Genomic DNA, 22573 nt, shown 5'->3' with positions numbered 1-22573 from the left:
GTAATTGTAAGAAAAATGGCAATTTTCAAATTTGGTAAAATTGACCCTCATACGTAACTCAGATGATTGAGTTGGAGGTATAACAAGAAGTTAGAAGTATTTATTTTTTCATTTTGACATGATTCCAAATGAATCATTTGACATATTATGTTTGGTATTATATTTTCAGGAATTTGTTTGAGTTATTAACATAATATAGTTGTTCAAAAGACATAAAAATTATTCATAAATCAAACAGAGTTTGGATGATGTTAGAGATAGTGAAGATACAACAACAACAAAAATATCAAAGCCTTAATATTAGTTCCAATCTTCCATATAGATTTTCTACTTATGTAACTTAGTTTTTATCGGAGATCCTAAACATAGAACATACCGATCTCATTGCAAAAACGGGAAATTATATTTTAACTAGTTAAATTTAAGGTTAATTCAATTTAATCAGAATTATATACTTTTTTTAAAAAAGTTCAACACGTTGATTTGCATTATGCATACATCTTAATTCAACCGTACTCATTTATTAATATATAGAAACAAAAATGATGATATAAATATTGTTTGATTGGTTCAATAAATATTTTTATAATACTACTCTCTCTGTTTCAAATTATAAGGTGTCTTAGCTAAAAGTTTTTGTTTCAAAATATAAAACATTTAACATTACCAATGTAAAATTAAATGCAACTTTATACTATCAAGATAAGATTATATGTTATTTTCTATTATCAATACAATATTTAATGTCAATTCTTATTACCTATGCAAATCTAACTAAAACTAACTAAATTCTGAATATGTGTAATTTGTAAAAATGTTTTACATGCCTTATAATTTGAAATGGAGGAAGTAACTTTTTATAATTTTCCAAAGAATAATTAGTGACATTGCTACACCTACCCACTGGTTAGACAATCTACTTCTAGTAAAGCATTAAAAAAACAATAATTATGTTGAGTTGGATTCCATTACTATAACTCTTAATTTGATGAGTAGATAATTTTTTCCGTAATTAGACATTAATAGTTAAAATTGTACATTAACGAGCGTAGAAGTTAAATTATTGCAAAATCAGGTATCTCTATTATATAAGGCAACACATGGGGGACACCAAAATATAGAAAAAGGAAAAAAAGAAAAATAGAGGATAACTAACTGTTTTATTTGAATGAAAAGATAGGCGGAAAGTAGAACATTTAAATTGATTATCAGTTTTTTGAGAAAATAAAATATAAAAATAGTTTTTCTATCCAATTAATTTTATTTTCTACTTCATTTGTTATCACACGTTATCGCATACATTCCGTGCATGTAAAACTAGTGTACTACTGTAAAACAGGATTCAAGTGAGGAGAAGGAAGCTAGTGGAAACATTTGATTGCAAAAGTCTCCTACTTGAATTGGCAAACCGACCAATCACATGAGGGGGCCAACTTGTGGGATGTCAGCTTTTGTTGACACACGAATTGAACTCTGCTTCATACCAGCTGCCCCTCTAAAGTTTCGGAGGAAGCTACAACAATTGCCATCTGCCCATCTCATTGTTTTTGCATATCAAGTAAAACAAATAATTTATCAGGTACTAGAAAACAAATATTTTTTTTTTCAATGATCCGTATTGATTTTTGATACTATTTATCTGTGTAATTTTAATATCTTTTATGATTTATAATTAAGAAAAATATAGTCATGTGAAATCTTATTAGGTTTATGTCAATGTACTCCCTTCAGTTTTTTTACTTGTTAGATTTGATAATGCACAACCATTAAAGACAATGTCACATTTCAGCTTCTGAACTTCTATTTGTCGTCCCAAAACTACTTAAAATAACCTTAAAAAAAAAGTTGAAATTACATTTCTAAGTTTTCTTTCTTTTTCCCTAAACCGCCACCAGCCACCTCACTCCACCACCATACACCTCCTGCCACCACCACTCCATTGCCACAACCACCACCAACATCCCCACCATCCACCTCCTGCCACAACCACGCACCAGCATCCTCCACCCCACCAGCCACCCCATCCATTGCAAGCCCCACGAACAACACCCACCCTGTCACCACCCGCCATCACCTACTTCCCCACAACCACCTCTTCCACCACCCACCTGCAAAGCCGTCTAATTTTTTTTTAGGGACGATAGGCGAACCTCCGGGACGGACGTTCCACCCATGATCCGAACATATAGTGATAAAAAAAGGTTGGTAATTATAAGTCATTAGGGATATATAGTAATCTTAGTGACAATAAAAAGTACTCAATACATTAAATTTTGAAAAAATAGAAGGAAAAATTTACTAAAAAATCCGTTATTTCTTTTTGTCACAAAAGTTGCCATGTTCCCAAAGTAGTTGGAAAGTAGATGGACCATGAGAGTTGAGAATACCTGAAATTTTGCAGCATTCTTGTACGCAGGGAAGTATTGCTGTTAATAGATGGTTAGGTAGGTGGGAATAAATTTTTTAACAGCAATTAGTTGGTAGAATTTCTTGTTTATGGACCAAATCACCAAATATACATGTTCTGAGTCACCCACGTTAATGAAAAATTATGATTTACTCAATACTCCTTAGTACCATAAATGTCCATAATATAGTTATAGATTATGGTTCTACATAATTAACGTTTGAGAACTAACCTAATTTAGTCATCAATTTGAATTTTTGTTTGTTACAATGTTATTCTTTTATCCTTCGTCTATTTCTTCTTTAGGTAGTAACATATAGTGTTTCTTATCGTGCTTATCTTGTATTAAATAGGTTAAAGGAAAACTAATTAATAAGTTGAGATATTATGATTAAGAGGCCAACAAACACATATGTGAAGATTTGTAACCATTACTCTATTAACAAACACATTTGTTATAGTTTTTTGTTACGCCAAAAACAAGTATATGGAAACCACGAAAGTAATTTTACTTTTATGTTTGTTACTCTTTAATAGCATAATTTGTATAAGTAATTAAGTATGTGTTTGGACCCGTAATCTGGTACAATGATATTCCCCAAAGCCCATCTAAAAGATCACCTCAGCAGGCTCCCCAGGGGCCCACCAGCTTTTTAGATAGAAAATAACTTTGCCATAAAAGGGAGACAACTTTTCCAAAAGTAAGCGTGTCCGCTCAATAGGGTTTCCTGTATGAGGAATCCCCAACACTATAAAAACAGCAGACCCATCAGTAAACAAATATTTAATTCTCACCTAACAAAACCAGATCATCTCTCTCTACAATTATTCACTTTCTCTCCCTAACCCAGCAACGACTTGAGCGTCGGAGGAACTTTCTCGAGAACACCTGGGCCAGTTTTCCTTATTTTACAGGACTTTGAGTGACAAGACTCGAGATCACACTCACACTTGAGATTTGACTCTCATCAACCATACATCATTCTTTTGACTAGTTTCTAGGCAGAAATAGTATGAGTATTTTTGAATTCATTATACAACTTAAATCATATGATTTTTAGGTTGTTTTTTAAGAAGTATTGATTCTTGCAAATTGGTTTTTATAGTTGGAAGATAAGGATGGAAAGAGACTAGCCATGAGTAGTTGAGAACTAGCCATGAGTAGTTGAGAACTAGCCATGAGTCAAGCTACTATTACTCAATGCTCTCTTAACTATCAAAGTTGATTAATATGGGCATAAAGTCATAAACCCTTAAATCTGTGAAAATAATGTCCATATGTTGCGGTTCTTCACATATCTTCATGAAACATAATTAAATAAAGAACTGATTTTAAGAAAAACTTCACGTTTTGTCGTCCAAGGTTCTTTATTAATGATCATTTCGGTATTTATCCAAATGAGCTATGGTCGTTGCTTCGTGTGTGAAAAGGTAGGAGTAAATATGACTACCTGCAAAAAATTGTGGTAACCAACCAACATAATGAACTAGATACTTCATGCAGGTGTATGTTTTCTATACTATAGGTGCATTTTCTGAAAATCTGCAACTGTATTATGCTATGAACCCTATGTATATGGTTCGCAACATAAGGATGATTCTCACTATAGAGACGGATTTCAGATGAAGCAGGTTTAGGAGTATAAATCACCATGAATATGATGTTATCGGTATGCATTCGACCACCAAAAACACTTGATTTATCATGATCGTCGAAATCAAAAAAAATACAATGCTATATTTGATCATATAACAAATCCTAATTTTTCCCATCAACCGTGCTTTTGCAATCTCAGCAGAAGCCCCTTATAAATACAGGAGATTTGCAACTTGCAATATCAAGGAAACCCTATTCTACTCCATAAAAATGATAAATCGAGAAGAAAAATTTTTAAGAAAAGGCGGCAAACGAAATCTATGGTAAGAAGTTCATCATGTTACAGTGAGCATATGGAAACATACTTGGACAGAACAAAAATTTTCTCCAATCGACATCTAACCGAGAATTTCTTTGATCTTCACCTTCTGATCTTTTGTTAATGAAGATGGAAACAAGACTTCAAAAGTGACATAAAGATCCCCTTTTTTGTTGCTCAAATGCAATGGCATTCCTTCTCCTTTAAACTTCTTTACTTCCTTTGGTTTCGTGACACCCTGAACATCATTGAGAATTGTCAGATTAGTACATCTACAATCTTAAGCTTCACTTTCTTTGAGTTATTTGGCGAAAGTTCACATGGTATTAACTTCAAACATGCTAAGACATTCAGACTAGCGCAATTATTTCCGACGTTCACAAATAAGTGCAATACTTGCAATTTGGTGGTTATATTTTTATTAGGAAGGGGTGCGTAAGCTTGGTGAGCCAAACGAGAACTCGTTCAGTGTTTGAATACGAAAATCGCTGAAGCTATAACCAAGTGATTAAACCCTCACCTCTGAACTGATGTCTACCAAATGTCCGTCAAGGTGTTTAATAGTCTTCTCAAATCCAACAAGTGCTTGAACCTGAAAGTACAAAGTAAAAAACATAAAAATAAAACAAAATCATTCCTAATCTCAAGGTATAACAAAACAATTGATAGATGTCTTGGAATATTAGCGTGAAACCTCGTTAATCGAAAAATTTATAAGTATGCAAATAATCCAAAAAGATGTTATAATTGTGAACAAAAAGGTCATATCGCAAGAGAATGCAAAACTAAAGTGAATAAAAACACTAATACAGACATTAAAAATATAGACTTTGTAGAATTACTTATAGCCGAATATGAAATAGGAAAAACTAACATACAACTAGATGAAGAAATATATGTTTAAGAATATGAAACAGATAGCAATGAAATGATGAGTAGTGAATAAGAAGATAACACTGTAACTGATAGTAATGGATAAGGAATTACAAGAAGTTGATTATGATGAAAATATCAATGTACAACATAAAAATCAAAGAGCTATTTTTTATTTACAAAAATATAATGAAGTGAAATATGAAGGATTTACTTTATCTCCTAATAAGATAATAGAGAAAAAAATTTGATTTTAGAAAAGTTTTTAAAAAGAAAAAGGAAGAATATTTAGTGATAACAGATAGAGAACATGTTATAGGTATAACACAAGTACATGGTAATACAAAAGTCTCATTAATTACACAAGAAGTTTTAAATGAAAAAATAACAAAAATTAAAAGTGTATTAGGAAATAAACCAATAACATTTAGATTTGTAGAATTAGCAGCTGTAGAGATAATAATAAAAGTCTGTTTTAGAGAAGGAATAGATACTCCATTAGAGTTACCCACTTAATTATGACTTAGTCAATTAGGAGTAATAAAGTTCATTCAACAACAAGACCACTGCAATATCTACATTCTAAATCAAACAATAAAATTGTCGGCAAACAGAGAACTAACAAAATTGAACAGATCGACTATTAGAAACAATAAAGAAAAATTGCAGTTAATTGAAGAAAATTTATTGATTTTTCTAATCTATCCTATTTGTGTCTCTACTTGATTTCCTTAGTCCTGTTACTTCAGTTTTTCGCTTCGACTTCTCCTTTGCATCAGCAGCCTTCTTAGCATCAGCATTCTCCTCCCTTTCCTCAGCAACAGGACTAAGGAAATCAAGTAGACACAAATTCCTGTTGCTGAGGAATGGGAAGAGAATGCTGAGGCTAAGAAGGCTGCTGATGCAAAGGAGAAGTCGAAGTGAAAAACTGAAGTAACAGGACTAAGGAAATCAAGTAGACACAAATAGGACAAATTAGAAAAATCTGTAAATTTTCTTCAATTACCTGCCATTTTTCTTTATGGTTTCTACTAGTCGATGTGTTCAATTTTGTTATTTCTCTGTTTGCCGACAATTTTATTGTTTGATTTAGAATGTAGATATTGCAGCGGTCTTGTTGTTGAATGAACTTTATCCCTCCTAATTGACTAAGTCATATAATCAAGTGGGTAACTCTAATGTAGATCTATTCCTTCTTTAAAAGAGACTTTTATTATAATCTCTACGGGTGCTAATTCTACAAATCTAAATGTTATTGGTTTATTTCCTAATACACTATTAATTTTTGTTATTTCTTCATTTAAAATTTCTTGTGTAATTAATGGGACTTTTGTATTACCTTGTACTTGTGTTATATCTATAATATGTTCTCTATCTCTATGAACAATTACACAAAATATAAACTGGCTGCGAACAGATTTACAAATGATTTAAAAAGAAAACTTCAGGTGCCCAAAACAGGTCAAGCTCGTGGAAGCAATACAGGCTCAAGGTAAACCAGAAGGCCATCTACCTATTATGGGCAAAGCCCATTAACTAGAAGATATTATTGTTCATCATATTGAATTCTCTAGGACTGCGCTTAACCTCTTCCGATGTAGAGGCAACCAAAATTGGTTAAGCAGAGTCACATAAAAGCATGTCCATGAAAGTGGACAAAGTAACCAGTAAATTGTTAAAATGCTAGTACAGCAACTAAACAACAAACAATACCTATATAAACAGAATACGGGTAATACTTACCAAAGTAATAGTAACAGTTGTGCGCAAGTCATTGCCGTCTCTGTTGAAAACATCATGGGGTGCTGTACGAATACGAAACTGCATGGACAGAAGGTGGTTATTGTTATGTTATTATGTGCTATGATATCCTCAAGCACACAAATCAGAAACAAAATTTATGATCCAAAGATGTTTGTGTTTGGTAGAATTTGAGTCATCAACAAAATATAAGTCTAACCTTCAAATCCCCTGCTTCTCCATCAATTTTGGGCTCGCCATCTTCCCAGAAAGTTATCTCCTGCAGGATATATAAGTTAGTGCTTGTCAAAAAGGATAATTCAACATCTAACTACTGGGGAGGGGGGGAGGGGGGGGGGGGGTTAAAGAGGTCTAGGGAAGTGTCAAATTATAGACCTTGTGAATGTCAGTGATTACAGTTTCACTTTGAAATTTAGGTTAAGTTGGGCTATGGATGACTTTTGGTTGGGGTCCATTTATTTTAGTGTCATCACTGATGTGAGTTGAAAGCTTCTTGTTTAAAAACCCCGACTTCTATGATACCATTTCAACTTGTGTCAACTCTTGAAAGGTCTAGTTAGTGGTGATACTGTCTTTCACCCCTTACACAAAGAATGAAGGGAAATTGTCTATGCTAAAACTTAGACCCGCTTCTTTCTGACTGAATATCTATTTTCTAGGGAGAAGGATCTGGAAAAAAAAACCAGTGAGGGAACAGACGTCTTCCCAAGAATTAAAAAACGTAGCGAGTTTGAGTATCAAATGCCTTTAAAGTTAACATGCAACCTTTATTTTTATACGTGACTGTAGTTCATAACTAACAGAAGACCTTGATGCCTCTTTGATGCCTCCTACTACAGGGACAAGACCTACTTGCAGACTTCAATGTTTTTCCTTTTCATTTTTCGGGTAAGGACAAACCTCGACAAGATGGGGGAGTAAAGGAGATCCCAGCCTGGGGTGAGAATGGATCCCAAGACCTCTTGGAACCAAGAGAGATGCTCTAACCACTGAGTTGTCCCTCACTCTCTGCACACTTTAATGTTTAACAACTATTTGGCGTTGTATATCCCTAAACTGTACTCCCTAATTTTGTAGTTTTCAAGAAAGAACTAGTTATTAGGCCCGAGCTATGCCCCGGGTAAGAAAAAAATTCATTTATTAATATAATACTTTATGATAATAACACTAAATACAACTTAGCCTAATGGTTAAAACTTTAGTATATGTACTTGAGGTCTTGGGATCAAATCCTATACTATGCAATTTCTTAATTTTTTTATTGTACATGGATTACATGAACTAAAACTCCCTAGGGAGAGCGCCACATGGCACAGTTTCTTGTTTTCGCACGCCTTTTAATATATTTGTATAGATTACAAAAAAAAAAAGCCTATTTACTAGTCTCATGATTCTCAACCAATTAAGTAGTAAATTGCACACATGTGGAGCTACCTAAACCCACCAACAACCATATTAGGAGGTTGTTATTGTTGGAAAAATAAGGTACATCAAGGCTACAAAGAAGAAATTATAATAGAAATATCACTTAGATAATCTAAAAGAATGGGTATGTGATGTCGTGGCAACTAGGTCACTGCCCTAAAAACGAGATTCGGCCCGTCCGAGGTACAAAACGTTATGGCCGATTCGTTCCCCAAAGTTAACATCACTCCCACACACCCATGTACTTTAGTGTGAGGGATTGGAGCCACACAAGCTCTTGCTCAAGAGAGGTTAATCTAATAGGATTGGATGATTGGAATATTGTTACCCTTATAAAAAATAGACAAAACATGTATATATAGGAGAGATTACAAGCATATATTCAATCACAATAATAATAAACCGTTACACATTTATTTGTAACGTCCAATATTAATGTGAAATATTTCTCCCATATACACCACCTTAATAAACATAATTGTTCATTAAGAAGCTCATCAAAAGATGAGTTACATGTTTTCCATAACCACCAAAAGAGAATCCCAAGAAAAAGCCATAAGAAGGAAAATTAATTAAGGCCTTAAAGCCATTTCTCCAAAAGTTATTAACGTTTAAGTTTCTGTACTAGGTGAATAGTAGCAGAACCATGTCAGTAGAGCACTTCTATAATATATGAGGTTACAAATGTTTAAAAGGGACTTGCGCTCTGAAATACTCAAATAAGTTTTGATCCCAAAAAAAATGAATTCATAACTGAAGAAATACAATATGGTCCAAGAGTAGGACAGAGTGATATTCAGGCCAACAGTAAAAGCACATGACTTGATGAAAGAAGCATGAGGATCACAGCTTGGTTTGAGTTCTACTCCCTAAATTTTCTAATGTTCTTCCCACTTTCCTTTTACTTCTAGTTTTCTAAGTTCCACTTACTTTCACTATCTTCCTATGTTGACAAATTTTATACTCTCTTTTGCCCTTCAATGGCCTGTCAGGAGGACTCTCCTCTCTTTCACAAAGAAGGCTCCACCATATTTGGTTTCTTCTGATTTGCCTTGCTCTTTTTATTTACAGCTTATGACATTGAAAAAATGTACCGTCTTAGCCTTCCCTAACTAGGATCGCTCCCACACCTGTAGTGCTCGTGATCAGCTTCCTCAACTTTGTATTGATCGAAAGGCAGTGGGGCACAGCCCCCAACCAAGGGAGTGGTTACGTCCAGTATATCCTCCCTTATTCCCGACAGTCATTGATTTATTCAAACAGAATACAGTGTCTATTCTCTAATGCGATGATACTCGGTATGATGCATAAACAGTTCTTCAAAGACATCAAATCTCATACATATTAATAAAACCTTACTTGTCCATCTTTCATCCCTTTCTCAATATCTACCGTTAAGGAATAACCTTCACGTTCAAATTTCACATTTGCACACTTGTCGCAGACCTGCAAAAAGTAGAATGAAGCATGTAAATTTATAAATAAGCAGCAACACAGCACGTAATAAAGCAGATCAAACTTCAAACGTGATGGTCATAGCAACTATAGGAGCTAGATGACAGGCAGCAACACCCCACCCCCAAAACCTCACCCCCTTCACAAAAGAACAAAAAAGGTCAAGCATGATGGTTCTGAATAGCCCCAGTGAAGCAAACCATGAAGGCTTGAGAACAAGAGTACAGCCAGTAGAGCCTAATACCCACCATGAGTGAGCCCACATAAAATTCACGAAAAGTGAAAAAACCGTACAAATAAGTACAGCAAATATCTCTATTTAAAAACAGCCTCATAGAAATTGGTTAAAAGCATTTATAACTACTATACCTGCTCCGTTATCTGCTGGTACATTCCCGGCCCAATTTGGCGATGATAGACCTCGTTACGACAGTTGCAGTCCCTTTTTCCAGATGCTGGCTTAATGACATTTTTCTCCCTCCATACCTTGCATTTGAAAGCCAGATAACATAAGCAATTAATGATGAACCTAGACTGAAGAGTACTGTCCAACTCTCTAGACTCCAATAAAAAGTATAAATCTTCTAGTGAGCCAAAAATGCATGGGAAAATCATTCGTTTTCAAAAACTTATAGTGAGCCGGGGAATTTCTGAACATAATTAGGACATATGAGCAGATATGAAAAAACCGCGGACCACAGGCTTAAAAGCACACCAACCCTGACAAGATAATATTCTTTACTTCAGTGCATTCAGGGGCAGGATGCACCTCACTATCCTTTATAATTTTTTATAAGAAGAATCATGAATTTTAGTGGGTTTTTATTCCTCCAGGAATGGCACAATCATGGGTTAGTATGCAAATCCAGCAATTTATATAGCGAATTCATATTACCAATTGAATCAATGTGAGATAAAATTCACATGTATGAAAGTATTTTAGTTAAATGCATGACCGACTTGCTTCACTTAGTTGTATCCCCTTGACCAGTTGACCTTCACCTTTAATTATCCCTACGCTATAGGCAACACTTCAGAGGAGGTCATGCCTTTTAAACATTACTCAAAACACACAACATACACAAGAACGATTCCTTATAATGCACGGTACTTCAGATGAAACAGTGTTTAGAAGCGAGAAGAGTATTTTATTCCTGTGCTTAATATTCTTTTTCAATCAAGATTCAAGAACTTCTTGTTATATCAAGAGCAAGCCAAACCACAATGACAAGCCAACAAGGCAATATTATCCAACCTTAAACATAGAGAAATTGTTGCTCCCAATAACGTGTCTTTATTCGTAAATGCATAAATCATGTGACGATTCACAGTTATAACGAAGTACTGCGTCCCTATATTTGCTTTGCTGTGTGGTCAGATCAGTGTCTTTTCTATAGCAGTAATTATACATAGTATTACCATCCTACCTTCAGTGTGCCTCCCATGTACAGGTCTTCCAACGATGCTTCTAGATCTACAATCACGTCATCTCCTTTCACTACTTTCTCTTCTTCCTCTTCCATACCTCCTCCGAAGAATCTGAAAGAATACCAAAATTTGAAGATTAACTTGCAGATCCCACTGCTATGCATTAAGTTAACTCATTGCACATGGAATTAAAAGACACGGAAGCTGTGGAGCAATAGATCTTGCTCACAGTTTGTAGCTACAATAACAAACACAACCCTAACGATTCTCATTAGAGTAAGGTCAGCAAACATCAGGATAAAAGGGGGAAAAATTTATATCACCAAAGGGGTTGCATCAACTTACTGGCTGAATATGTCCTGAAAACCCATCCCACCACCACCACCACCTCGGCCGCCACTTGCGGCATATTGTTTAAGACCCTCCTCACCATACCTATCATAAATTTTCCTCTTCTCACCATCTGTCAAAACTTCGTAAGCTGCCAAAAACAAGCAAGAGTTAGAAATTAGATCCAAAAACACAGCATCTCCCTAATTAACCTCCACCAAATTTAAAATAATGTACATACTCTAATACTAATCAAAAAGAAGCAATTTTTGTACACAATAACCTTATATATAGCACCTTTTGAAATCAACTGCTTCCTCTGTTCGAATTTAGTTGTGACACTTTCTACTTTAGGAAGTTTCAAATTAGATGTTACACTTTCATTTTGGGTAATAACTTCTCTCTATCTCTCTCCTATCACATGAGATCCTTTTGTTTCCTTTCTCTATTTCTCTCCTCTCCAAAAATTACCTAGGAGTTCGTGATTTTAAAAGCATCACAACTAAATTGAAAGGGAGGAAGTAACATATTTTACTCAATTTATTTTCTAAAACAGAAGTAAGCAACATTTCAAGACATTCTTATTCAAAATTGATCTAATCACCCTTAATTGACACAGATACAACTCTAAATTAACGATCAACGAGCAGTAATCATCAGCATTTTGCCCTTGATTAACAAATTGGGATACTAATTAGGTCAATTTGAATTTATAACAAACTTCCGAACTAAATTTCCTAAAAAGACAATCAAATAATCTATAATCAATCATTCATTAGAAGTTACCATTATTAATCTCCGCAAATTTCTTGTTTGCTTCCTCATTTCCTTGATTCTTATCAGGATGATACTTCAACGCAAGTTTCCTGTAAGCTCTTTTGATCTGATCCTCTGAAGCTCCTTTAGGAACTTGCAATATATCATAATAACTCTTCCTAAATTCCATCCATAGAAATCACAAAAATCAATAATATACAGCTCGTTATTCAATCCTAAGTAACACACATCAATTTCTTCATCAACATTGATAAAATTAAGAGAGAGAAAAATGAACATACGCTACAATGGCGAAAAAAGAAATAAATAAAAAAAATCAGCTCGATATTCAAATTCTTCTAAGTACAAACATCAATTTCTTCATCACCATTGATAAAAATTAAATGACAGAAGAAAATGAACATACACTGCAATGGCGAAAAAAAGAAATCACAAAAATCAATAAAAATCAGCTCATTATTCCATTCTTCTAAGTACAACATCAATTTCTTCATCACCATTGATAAAAATTAAGAGATAGAAAAAATGAGCATACACTGCAAGTCTGCAATGGCGAAAAAATAAATCAAAAAAAATCAGCTCATTATTCCATTCTTCTAATTACAAACATCAATTTCTTCATCACCATTGATAAAAATTAAGAGACAACAAATATGAACATACACTGCAATGGCGAAAACAGAAATCACAAAAATCAACAAAAATCAGCTCATTATTCAATTCTTCTAAGTACAAACAATGATAAAAATTAAGAGAGAGAAAATGAACATACGCTGCAATGGCGAAAACACTGTACGACAAAATGCAGAACAGAATCAACAAATTCATCGTTGTTCTCCGATTCGCCATTGATTTTGATATGAGTGAGAGATTCGTGATCTCTCCACTCCGAACTCAAATTCTAGGGTTTTGATGAAGAAATCACTCGAAATTTTTCCGCGCAAATAATCAAAACGAAACAATTGAAATTCCTTTCTCAAAATCGCAAAAATCAAAAGTTGAATTTTGTAAGCTTTCTCTCTCCTCCTTCGCAAAGTGATTTTCTCTCTCCTCTGTGAACAATGGTGTTCTTCAATCTTCAGTGTTATATTTTTCGGTTTTGTTAAGAGAGTGTCAAAACGACTGAGTATTTTCAATCAACGCGACGTGTTCTTCATAGAATTCGACCAATCAGGGAGGAGTTTTTGTTGTTTACGTCCAATTGGTGAGTGACACGTGGATGTTCGTTTAAAGTTTGGGGTGTTTAGCGTATCAAAAGGGTTTGATCACTTGATGGGGGAGAGAGATTGTGCACTTTGCATGGAGACGAATATGTATTTTTGGAAATTCTATAAAGCATTAACTACTCATTTGGTAGCCGTTAATAGAAATTGTGCAAAGAGTCGAATCGGACAAGAATTTAGAAACGAATTTGGATAGAAATACTTGAAATCGAGTTTCCGGTCCGAACAGGTTCAAACCCGAAAAATTTCGATCCATACCAACTAAACAGTAAATTGATATCAACGTATCATTATAACATAAATATTTGTTGACATGCTGTAAAATAAAATAAAATAAATTATCGACAAATTTTTTTAAAAGTATAAAAAGTTACACCAATATGAATTGATTATTTGGATTAGAAACTTCATGTGATACGAGATTTACTAGGTATTAAAAGAAAAATTGTTACAGTAGAGCGTATAAGGCATGCATCTAAATATTTATTTTTCATTGTATACAGTTCATCAATATAATGCCACTTTAATCACTTTCTAAAGTATAAAAACTTTTCATTGGATGTATGTACCAATATATCTCTATTATATAAGGCAAGACATGGGGGACAAAAAAAAAAAAAAAAAGAATAAAAGAAGAAAAGAAAAGAAGATAACTAACTGTTTCATTTGAATGGAAAAGGGGGAAGTAAGACATTTAAATTGAACATTAGTCTTTTGAGAAAAAAAAATACAAAAACAGTTTTTTACCCAATTAATTTTATTTTTACTTCATTTGTTATCACACATAATCGCACACATTACGTGCATATAAGACTAGTAGAATATAGGTGAAGTTATCTATTTTGGTGCTAACAAGGAGTTGGACTAAAAGATGAAAATTAAAATAAAATAATACAAAGAAATAATTAATCATGGAAACACCACTCCTATTAATGTTTACATAGTTTTACACAAATTCATGACTGGCCCTAACAAAATCGCAATCATATTAGCTATTTCAACAACTCTACTAGCTAAACAATCGATCACTTTAGAGCTGATCCATTTATATACATATTTGAACTTAAGTGACGCTTGGTTATCTGTCACATGGTAATTTTCTCATACGATGAAGATAATTCAGTTTGATCTGGAGAACATGTGGATGAACTAAAATCTACTGAACTACTTATTTTTGTTCGTTCATTCATGATAATGTCCAATATTTCTTTAATTTATTCTGTTATCGGACTCTTTCACTCTACAAAGTATGCAAAAATGCTTCTTCATAAATTGAGCTATGTCATTCATTCGAACAAAATGATTCATGATATAAACCAAGCAATAAGCCAATAACTAGTTACTGCACAAATTCTAGCCTTATATGTAGGGATGGCAATGGGGCGGGTCTAGGTCGGGTCCACCTGGACCCAAACCCAGACCCGTTTATTTTTCACAGACCCAGACCCGTTGGGTCTAGATTTTTCAGACCCAAACCCGCTGGGTCTAGCGGGTCCATGGGTCCTTACTGGGTCCTTCTTAATTTTAAGTTTTCATCACATTTTAAGAAATATTAAAATGTTGCAACTTATAAAGTTAATGTCTCTATTAAAATTTCCCCCCTAATATATATAGGTTCTTGTATCCATGGTTAAAACATTCTCTAAATAAAATTTTAAGAATTAACTAATAAAATGTTAAAATGTGCACAACTTATAAAGTTAATGTCTCTCATAAAATTTTAGAGTTTAGGTAAAAAAAAAAAAATTCTAATATGTAAATGGGTCCGCGGGGCGGGTCTGGGTCTAGCATATGTGGACCCGGACCCGAACCCGACCCACTTTCTTCGGGACCCAGACCCGACCCGAACCCATTGGGTCTATAATTTCTAGACCCAGACCCTTAAAAATGGGTCGGGTCCTAGCCGGTCTGGGTCGGGTCCGGGACCCATTACCATCCCTACTTATATGTATGCTATGCCGGTATAATAGTTAACACTTTTGACATAGCTAAATTAATTACATAATAATTTGTTTGATAAATTATGGGCTAAAGAGACCTGAATGGCTTTCAGATCAAAATGTAGAAATTGGACAATGGTACAAAATTGTAGGGCTAAGGGCCTTAATAATTTCCAACTTAGAAGATATGGTACAACTGTACTACTGTAGGGCAAAGTCCACAACGGTGTAGTCTGGCAGCCACTTCAATTGTGGGCTTATTCAGAAGGTACACCATTGAATAATGGATAGCAACACAACAATTTGTTTCTAGATAGTATCGGATAAACAACCCATTCCATCTATCTATATATATCTAAAATCTAAAACAAAAATACCGTGTTGCTATATCACTACTACATTTTTAATCAAACGCAATGGTTAAAATAAGCTAATGCAACGGTTATTTTGTATACAGTTGCAGTAGGATCATTTATTGCAACGACCCATTTCAATTGAGGTTCATAGATTAAGCTATTGCAACAACTTTATAGTAACCGTTGCATTACATATATGTACTATCCCCTTCGCCGCATAATCAAACGAAACATTAAACAATAAAAATGTGTGTTTCAGTACTCGAACTCCTAACCTCTCATTTGATATGCTAAAGCACTTACCAACTAGACTTATATACCCAATTGGTCTTTTTTTTTGAGGAAAAATCATTTAAAGATAAGATAATATTTCTATTTTTGCAGACTTCAAATGGTGAAATGCACGTTGGTAAATAAATTGGGGCGTTTTGCCCTGTTCACAAACTAGTTTCTTTTCTAAAAAGTCTTGGCATGAAATGTTTTTAAAATAGTGTTTCTCTTTTGCTCCTAATTTATTTTTGATAAAGTCTTGTTTTCAGGAAAAAAAAAATATGATAGGTTGAGATGAGTTCATTTTAGAAGTTTCGATTAGTTTTGATAAATCTTGTTGATAATTATGATAAGTTATAATGACTCTTGATAAATTAAATTAATTTGACTGCAACACAACATTCAAATTGATATTAAACATAATTTTTATATTTGGGGAGAGAGATGTTAAAACATATAATTGTTATTTTTATAGGTATTTCCGCCATGGGAAAATAACAATTCAATAATTATTGAAATATGCAAATTCGTGATTTAATTTATTTAATTTCGATTTTTTTTTCAACAAATGATAAAAAGATGGCTAAACTTTCCTATGTACAATTTCAATACATTACATATTGAGTATAAAATGTCAATTTAATCACATATTAGTTCACTAATTCCTTCACAATTTCCATACACGATAAGTGACACAACTTTATGCCAAAGCAAATGCATTTGGGGTAGATTATCAATATATATAAAATCAAAACCCAAAATGACTAATTGTCCAAACAATCGATCACCTTATTTCTTTTTATTCAATAATTTATTGGTTTAAGCAGGCTCAACCCTCATAAGTTAGAAGTAAGAAGGGGATCTCAATTCATAAAACAACTCCTATAGATCAGAAACTGGAGATCTATATCCAGAATCAAATATCCACACAAATACCTTAAATATGGGGGTTGATGAGAGTCGAACTCCCAACCTCAAGCTGCGAGCTCCAACTATTGGGCCTCTACATGATTCTCAACCATAAATTCTTAACATATATATCAGTAATTGAGGGGATACATGACTAATTAACTAGACTATAACCTACCCATAATTCTCTAGTCATGAAAGATCACTTATGACTGATTCATGATGTCATTATGGATAATGGAGATGTCCAAATTATTGAGTTATAAAGAATAATACAGAATGTTCCTAAGCACAGTTGAGAGTTAAGAGTTTAGACCCCCACACTTTAAATATATAGTTCTTTTTTAGTTGCAACGTTTGACAAATTGCACTATTTATGTTCTCTTATTTGACCACATTTATTGATTTATATGTTAAACAAAATATAGTCATGTGGGGTCTTGTTTGATTCATTTCGATGTAAGCTTTCATAATATCAAATTTTTATAATTTTTACTTACATACAATTAGAGATAAAACGATTTGAAATTGTACATTGGCAAGCGTGAAAGTCAAAACGTTGCAACTAAATAAAAACAGAGGTACGACAAATAATTGTAGTATATATACGATAATTGAACTAATTTAGAACATTAATTACACATACGACAAATATATAGATTATAGACTAAATAACATTAACTACTAGTTGATTGATTTGTTAGATTGTCTACGATTTTGTCCCAAATCAATTCTAAATGCGTGGCACAATTAGCACTACAATTAGTAGAACCCACTCAACTTTGATGCTATTCATGTAATTATGCTAAACCTATACCATAAGGAAATGGATAACTCAGGCAAAAATATCTGGAAGTTAGTTGTTGGATGGTTTATTTATCACTTTAGCATTTAGCCACTCTTTAAGACTATAGAGTTTGTTTTGTAAGAGATTGTTTACTTTTAAATTAAAATTAGGTAATAGTAAGCCTAATATTAAAAAGAAAAATAGTCCAATAGTAATTAGGTTAATTTTTTTCGGTGATAAATTTATCTATTTAGTGAATAGAGATCTAATTTTAATATAAAATTAGACCGTCTCTTTTAATAATAATGCAAGACTATAAGGTCTTATATATCTCAACAATTAATATTTTCTAAGATTAAGTGATTTTTTTGGGAAATGTTATTCCGAGCGAGGATTATTGAAGTTCGGTATAATTCTCAAAATATCTTTAGTAAATTTTGAAGTTCATAAATTAACTTTGAAGGCTATCGTAAGAAACTAATGCATTTGAATTTTCGTCTACAGTCCTTTAAGAAATGTGATATTTGATTTTCATGCAGTTTTTATCTTCTCTTCCTTTTTTAGGTGGGTGCGGTTATAGAGGGACCATCCTTCACATCCAGCCTGCCTAATTTGACATCCCCATTAATAAAGTCTAACAATTTCTAATAATATCAATTTATCAAAAATAAGGTTTGACATGATCAAAATAAGGTCTAATAAGTCAGCATAAGTTTCAAATAAAGTCCAATAAAAATTAATAAGTTCAGATAAGTAAAAATAAGTTGAAAAGAATTGACATGCTGGACAGCTGGATACTAATCTAGTAATCTAAATGGAAATGTATAAGAGAGATACATCTTAATATAGCTCGAGTAAAATTTTTACGTGTCAATTCGTTTCTAAATTTGGTAAATATAATTTTGAAACTTTAATTTGAAGTTTGCTAAATATACAACTCCAAGTACTGATAACGAGGTAACAGCATATGGTTAATTACTAGAAGTCACAAAAGCTATACGTTAGCAATTTGCATTAATGGTGATGGTGGAGCTTTAGTACTGTGTAATGTCATATGATGAACTATAAGCCATACAAACTATTGGATCAATAACTTCCACGCTACTCTTGCTACTTTAATGTCATAAGTTGTGCATGTGTAATGTAGTAGTACTATACAAGTGAAGGCTCCTAAACCTAGCTTAGTTAAAATGTAGAGTTCATATTTTGTCCAATAATGTATATTACTCGAAGATTAATTATAATTAACAACGATATTTTTAATTAAACCGATAATATGGTATACATGATGTTTAACTCAAAACAAATTATAAAAAAAAAAGGTATTTGATCCGACAAACCATTAACAGTGATATTATATTTAGGGGCGGAATATCACGGGGACCGGCGGGAGCAGTAGCCTGGACCAACTTTTGAATTTTCAGAAAAATTAAGATTGAAAATGTAATTTTTTAAAAATAAAATAACTTAATTTTTATATTTGAGCCCCTCTAAAAATACAAATTATATTTTTGACCTCTTTAAGATATTTTTCTGATTCCGCCCTGATCATATCATGCAGGTTTTAATTTGGTTTTACTTGTATTATGTAAAAATCATTTCGAGTCTTTTAAATTGTTGAAAAATAGAGTTACGTAATTATTCTTTTATGTCGCCTTCATAATGGACAAATGATCATATATATACTCATGTGTTATGAAAAATAAGTGAAAGAGCTTTTGATGTCACATAGGGTAAAAAGGTAGGCAATGGACCAACGTACATCAAACAAAAACTTAAGGTATATACGAGTCAAATATATAATCATATTGCATGTGATAAGAAAATAATTGAACAAGATCTTGTTACAAATCTGATGATATTATGCAATGCATATATAAGTATATGTAAGAAATCGGATTTCTAGTCCTCGGATCAACCTCCGAGGTTAGTTTACGTGTCCTGTCTTGCAGGATCCCAAACCGACTTGTATATTTAAAGGATACCGGTTCACTCCAAAACTAACGGAATAATATCTAATGAAGGTTAAAGTCACTTCAAACCTTCAAATAATCCCCATTACTTACACAGTACACTATATAGTAGCTGGAATATTCTCAACTTTCCATACAGGGAAGATCCGGAAACACTAGAAACTTAGTAAGAGAATGAAAGGCAGAGAAGTTATGTTACGTTGAATAGTAGTTGAAAAGAAACTATTCAATTAAGACAGTGGACCTAAAAGAGCAAAGACGAAGAGTGTGGCCAAAGAAGTTGTTGATTTCTTCCTTGCTCCTAGTAAGTCCTAAATGTCCATAATAATTAAACTCCTTAGATCATAGAGCCTTAATTATAGCATATGAATAAATGTTTAGAAGGATATTGTTAAGTGAATGAATTTATGGATATTGCTAACGGACGTTCCGGAGTGTTGGATAAGCACTAGATATATCAGTTTAGTCCACGTTAATATTAGTGTGGAACAGGTCCACGCACGCAAGACTAGCTCTTTATAACTATATTTAACTTTATTTTAAAGTTATCGTATAGTTATTTAACTTCACAACTAGTATCCAATAGTTTGCGTTCTTTATTCCTGAAAAAACATGAACTTATTATACCTGATTGATCCTTATTGAAGCTTATTTTTGAGTGTTGTATTAAACCTGATCAAACCTGATCATATATGACTCTATATTATACGATGAAGAGTGTATTATATATAATTAAATCACTAACTCTACTTAAATGATACTAACTACTTTCCCTAAATTTCTATTATATAAGGGAAGAGGAGAAGGACACTAAAAATGGTAATTCCTTTTATACCCTTAAGTAATAAAATATAAATTCACCATTTTTCATCATTATATCCTCAATCAACAAAATATTTACATCATCATTGATATATTGGCTTTCAAAAAACGGAAGAAAAATATACAATCAACTTTATGAATAATTTTTTCATATATATTACTACGCAATAATTGACCTTTTATTTGTTTTCGCACGCATCGCATGCATATAGGAATAGTAAATAAATAAAACAAGGATACTTCAATCTCCAAATTCTAACCATTAAAGTACTTAATTTGTCCCAACCAATGATTGTAGTAAAACTACTCTAGCAATGTAGACTAGTTTACTTTACAGTATATATCTAACAAATTTAATTAGACTTTTAGAGAGAGAAAGTAGAGAGAGAAAGTAGTAAAGGATCAACGTGGGAGATAGAAAACCCTCTCACAAGGCTACGACCCTCAAAACTCCACGATTCACATCTTTATTTACCCTATCGACGTAGCCCAATCCATAACCTCTATTCTTAATTTTTATTTGGGTCCCACTTTTTTTTTCTCATAAATTTTTACATCATGTTGCATTTTAGTAGTATTATAAAGTATATATATATATACACACTATTATCACACTTTATAAGAAGTCAAAGTGATAGTACACTCATTTTGTTATTTTCACTCCTTTCACTCTCCCATGCAATATTACTACACTTAGAAAGTTACAAATTTATATATCACGCTTTTTCTTTGACTAAGTAACAAAAACTTTCCTTATAAATCATTTCTTCTCTTCCATTTCCATTTCCATTTCCATTTTTATCGCACTCGAAAGCTCGAGAACGCGATAATGGGGAGAGCGCCGTGTTGCGAAAAGATTGGGTTAAAGAGAGGAAGGTGGACAGATGAAGAAGATCAGAAGTTGATGAAATACATAGAAGAAAATGGGGAAGGGTCTTGGAGGTCAATGCCCAAAAATGCAGGTTTTAGTTCAATCTATTTTTCTGTCTATATAAATATGTGGCTTCATATATCATAGAAGAAGTATATATTTCTAAGATGTAATTGAACAATGGGCATTTTATTTGAGTCTAACATTTTTTTCATAAGTTGCAAATAAAGGAAATAGTTGCAAAAGAATAAAACTAAGCAGAAATGATAATGCATTATAGTGTATATTAATTTGTAATGAAATCCAACATCATTATCTATGGTGATGTTTTCTTCATCGATGCCAAGATATACATTTTCTTTCTGAAATTTCATTATTATTCAATATCCATAGGTGGTATTGGGTGGTAATGAAAATTTATAAAGGAAAATATATATTTTGTGATAAAGTTTCATTCTCATTACCACTATTTATCACTATTTATAGCCGCTAATCAAATCGACTTTGAGTTTAGAATCTTGTAATAATGTGTAATAATGTACCCCACTTCTATTTTACTTGACCAATTCTCTGATTGAAGTGGAAAACAAAATATTGAGGATGGAATTAAGTCCCAACTTGTTTTAGTAACTTACAACATTTGTTGCAAAAATTGGATAACTAAAGCTACTATCTCGAGAAAGAGAAAAATTGAGTGAGCTAGTATATATATCTAGGGCAAATAATGACTTTTTAAGCTATTGACAAGGATTGAAGAGGGAAAACCTTATTTTACTCGTAAAATATGACCAATTATTATTACAGAGAAAGTTAGATTCGGATATTTATATAATATAATTTAAAAGAATTCGAATATTAGTTCCTAGTACTTCTCTCTTTAAATGATAGACCTTAATGTATTATTACTATAATATTAAAAGAATTTGAATATTAGTTCCTTTTTTAAGATTGCCTTTAGAAAAACATTGATATGCTTTTCCATTGGACCACACGAAGTCAAATTTGACCTATTATTTAAAAATTATAGAAAAAAAAATTGATGTTAAACGA

At 32.8% G+C, this 22573-nt stretch overlaps 2 protein-coding genes across 2 annotated transcripts in view; one reads left to right on the top strand and one right to left on the bottom strand.

Annotated features, from left to right (window-relative positions):
- Positions 1-4080: 4080 nt before the first annotated feature.
- Positions 4081-13482, bottom strand: LOC104894742 (dnaJ protein ERDJ3B). The gene is made up of 10 exons (XM_010681048.4): positions 13145-13482; positions 12382-12530; positions 11611-11746; positions 11265-11376; positions 10207-10323; positions 9742-9828; positions 7157-7216; positions 6940-7017; positions 4844-4915; positions 4081-4561 (listed from the first exon to the last, which is right to left on the bottom strand). The coding sequence occupies exons 1-10, from the start codon at positions 13219-13221 to the stop codon at positions 4403-4405; spliced, it is 1047 nt and encodes a 348-aa protein (XP_010679350.2). The 5' UTR covers positions 13222-13482; the 3' UTR covers positions 4081-4402.
- A 7820-nt stretch (positions 13483-21302) lies between these two features.
- Positions 21303-22573, top strand: part of MYB12 (transcription factor MYB12) — a 6438-nt gene continuing 5167 nt past the window's right edge. The window contains 1 exon segment of the mRNA NM_001303064.1: positions 21303-21614. Within this exon segment, the coding sequence (NP_001289993.1) occupies positions 21482-21614 (133 nt within the window). The 5' untranslated portion in view covers positions 21303-21481.

This window comes from Beta vulgaris, chromosome 5 (genome assembly GCF_026745355.1).
Source record: "Beta vulgaris subsp. vulgaris cultivar EL10 chromosome 5, EL10.2, whole genome shotgun sequence".
Lineage (NCBI taxonomy): Eukaryota > Viridiplantae > Streptophyta > Magnoliopsida > Caryophyllales > Amaranthaceae > Beta > Beta vulgaris.
Note: the sequence above shows the minus strand (reverse complement) of the source record. Positions and strands in the feature narration are given on the sequence as shown.

Coding starts and splice junctions, on each gene's coding strand:
- LOC104894742 (XM_010681048.4), bottom strand. CDS start 13,221: ATGGCGAATCGGAGAACAACGATGAATTTGTTGATTCTGTTCTGCATT. Junction 7,018..7,156: donor GAGAAGCAGGGGATTTGAAG/GTTAGACTTATA, acceptor CTGTCCATGCAG/TTTCGTATTCGTACAGCACC. Junction 4,562..4,843: donor TGGTAGACATCAGTTCAGAG/GTGAGGGTTTAA, acceptor AATGATGTTCAG/GGTGTCACGAAACCAAAGGA.